The sequence below is a fragment of the Pteropus alecto genome, unplaced genomic scaffold, assembly GCF_000325575.1.
Source record: "Pteropus alecto unplaced genomic scaffold, ASM32557v1 scaffold71, whole genome shotgun sequence".
NCBI lineage: Eukaryota > Metazoa > Chordata > Mammalia > Chiroptera > Pteropodidae > Pteropus > Pteropus alecto.
Genome location: NW_006433024.1, coordinates 9,751,644 through 9,753,365, shown reverse-complemented (window position 1 = coordinate 9,753,365; position 1,722 = coordinate 9,751,644). Strand labels below are relative to the sequence as shown.

Here is a 1,722-nt window from a genome sequence, read left to right as displayed (position 1 = left end):
AGGAACTACTTCATGTAGAATGGGCACATGAAGTCTCTGAAAAAACAACACATAAATCGACATCAAAAGAGCATAAAATCATTGGCTGTGAAAAGTGCTAGAGGTAGAAGGTTGGGAGTTAAATGACTTCCCAGGCAGAAGGAGACAAGTAAGTATAAAGGCCCTAGGTGGGAAAAGTTCTGTGTCCTATTAAGATAGTATGGCTGAAGTTGAGCCAACACAAATATTTAAATAACTCTACGAAAGATATCCTTCCAAATTATTCTTAAAATTATGCAGGTGACCAATTTTAACTACAGTGAAAAGTACAAAATAATTAAATTCATTCCTTCAATTTGAACTCTTAGAAAACACCCCCCACTCCCCAATCTGGATTCCACCGGGGAGAAATCAGTAAGATCTGTATGACTATTTTAAAAAGTTAAACAGTATTCTAAAACTTCCTACAAAATTAGGGTTTATTAAAATATGTAATTATAGTAGTGGTTAAGTGGTAACCAGCATCTTAAACATAGTGTTCTCACTATAAGAATTCAAAGAAGTTTTACAAAAAACTGTTTTACTCATTGTTCATTCTTGTGCCATACTGTAAACAGGTATATTTTCCAGTTTTAGCAGCCACAGTACATTTTAATCTAGTTCCTCTTATCAGCTGAAGAAGTCTGAATTCACAAAGATCAGATAAAATAATCCATTTAAAGTACACAGTTATCTGACACAATAACATCAGGGCAAATCTCAGAATTCTATTTAGAAGCAGGGGAAAAAAAAAACCCAACATTTCTTGTGTACTAGACAAAAACCGAATCTTAAAAATTCACATCAACGGCATAAATCAGAAAGAAAGAAATTTAGTGTTTAAATAGCCATCTAACTGTAGGAAGCATTCACCCATTCTGGGCCCCTTAACTGCCAAACACCTTGGAAACATAATAGTTGACAGACCAGGTTCCTAGTCTTCAATGAGCCTGCAACCCGATAAACCTTTTAACAAGTGCCATGATAAAAGTAGAGGGTGCTGAATAGAAGGGAGGCACCTAACCTAATACGGAAGAAGTGTTTCAGGCACAGAAACGAAGTTGAGTGTAGGGCTAGACAAGGGTAGGCAAACTTTCTGTGAAGGACTTGACCAGCCTTTAGACTTTACAGATTTTTGTTGCAACTTCTCAAGTTTTGGCAAAAGCAGCTGGCATAAGTATGGCAATGTTCCAATAAAATTTTATGAACACTGAAATTGCAATTTCATATAATGTTCATGTGTCATGAAATATTCTTCCTTTGAATTTTTTTCCTCAACCATTTAAAAATGTAATAATAATTCTTAGTACACAGGTCATAAAAAAACAGGTGCCAACCCCCCTGGTCCAGACTGGGAGAGGATAGTGCTTTTGTAGCTGACATAGGTTCACTATGTCTAGGGAAGACCAGAGAAGGCCTTTCTGATGAGGTAAGAACTGAGCAGATCTGAACATGGGAGGGAGCTACGTGGATACCTGGGAGAAGAGTGTTTCAGGAAGAAGTGCCAGGACCAAGACTCTTGAGCTGGCTTTGCCTTTTACTCTGAATGAAACCATTGGAAGGTTCTGAGTATAGGGGAAACATAATCTGATCTATACTAAATAGAATTTTCTGTCAGCTGTATTAAAAACGTACTGTATGGGGAAAAGGCCCAAAGGGGGACTGGTGAAGAGACTACTTCAATAATCTAAGTAAATAATGGTA

At 37.0% G+C, this 1,722-nt stretch overlaps 1 protein-coding gene across 1 annotated transcript in view; it reads right to left on the bottom strand.

The window, feature by feature from the left end:
- The window catches only part of EIF3M (eukaryotic translation initiation factor 3 subunit M), a 19,112-nt gene that overhangs the window by 7,204 nt on the left and 10,186 nt on the right, over window positions 1-1,722 (bottom strand). The window contains exon 6 of the mRNA XM_015586349.2: window positions 1,050-1,186. Coding sequence (XP_015441835.1) covers window positions 1,050-1,186 — 137 coding nt within the window. The remainder of the gene's footprint in view (window positions 1-1,049; window positions 1,187-1,722) is intronic.